At 37.5% G+C, this 1,041-nt stretch overlaps 1 protein-coding gene across 1 annotated transcript; it reads left to right on the top strand.

Annotated features, from left to right (window-relative positions):
- Positions 1-473: 473 nt before the first annotated feature.
- On the top strand, positions 474-1,041 carry LOC108730566 (uncharacterized). Its single transcript, XM_018460343.1, has one exon. It carries the CDS (start codon positions 556-558, stop codon positions 1,039-1,041), a length of 486 nt encoding a protein of 161 aa, XP_018315845.1. The 5' UTR covers positions 474-555.

The raw sequence follows: 1,041 nt of genomic DNA, 5'->3' as shown, positions 1-1,041 counted from the left end.
CCCATGGGAAGCCAGGCTTCTTAAAATCGGAATGGAACGATGCTGATTGGTTGCCTCTACCACTTCACCTTTCCGATTCCGTGTCCCGATTCTGTTTTCCTTGCCCTACAACACCCTAAGGGTGCCGTCACATGTACACGGAATCGGAACGACGGAACGGATTTCTTACTAGAAAATTTGAGATCACTACAATTCCGTTCCGTAAGAAGTTTCTCTACCCGTCCCATGTAGCCGGAACGGAATGAAAATGGACGGAATGTCGCCTCGGTCGCAAGTTAATTTGCCTAATTTAATCGATATTTCGTTATTTTAATGCGACTAAAGCAGTAATATGCATAATTTGTGCAATTATCTTATTTATAACATTACTTTGAATACTTAAAAATACTGAATTATAAGAGTGAGATATATTATGTTACCAAAATTCCATTGCGTTCCGGCTACATGGGACGGGTAGAGAAACTTCTTACGGAACGGAATGGTATGTTCACCTCAGATGGTTGAATGTGAAATTAAAACAAATATTCAGAAACCTTTTTTTTGGAGATTACAACGATGGACGAAGAAGTAGTGTTAACTGTAATGTTAAAATTATTGCGAAATGCAAGAAATATGCCAAGTTGGCGTGCTATTCTGATATTTAAGAGAGTACGAAAATTATATTTCGCTTATAATATTTTATTACAAAATAAAAAATATACAAGAAAACGAAAATTTTGGGTACGGCCAATGTTTACACAAAGAATGAGACATCTTCAAGGCGCAAGTGACAATTTAGTCGTTGAAATGCAAACGACCGATCGTGAGAAGTTCTTCAATTACTTTAGAATGACTCCGGAATTATTTGAAGAACTGCTGTCATTAGTTGGACCACTTATTGAGAAGCAAGAATTATGCCGAGTTCCAATTTCATCTCGTACAAGATTGCAACTGGTTTTACGCTGGTTGGCATCTGGTGATAGTATGGCATCTCTTTCATATGCATTTCGTATTGGAGCAAATACAGCTTCTAAAATCATAATCGATGTAACATTCCGTTGA

The sequence above is a fragment of the Mycetomoellerius zeteki genome, unplaced genomic scaffold (genome assembly GCF_001594055.1).
Source record: "Mycetomoellerius zeteki isolate Tzet28-1 unplaced genomic scaffold, Tzet1.0 scaffold934, whole genome shotgun sequence".
Taxonomy (NCBI): Eukaryota; Metazoa; Arthropoda; class Insecta; order Hymenoptera; family Formicidae; genus Mycetomoellerius; species Mycetomoellerius zeteki.
The sequence above is the reverse complement of the archived record's forward strand: the minus strand, read 5'-3'. Positions and strand labels throughout refer to the sequence as shown.

Coding starts and splice junctions, on each gene's coding strand:
- LOC108730566 (XM_018460343.1), top strand. CDS start 556: ATGGACGAAGAAGTAGTGTTAACTGTAATGTTAAAATTATTGCGAAAT.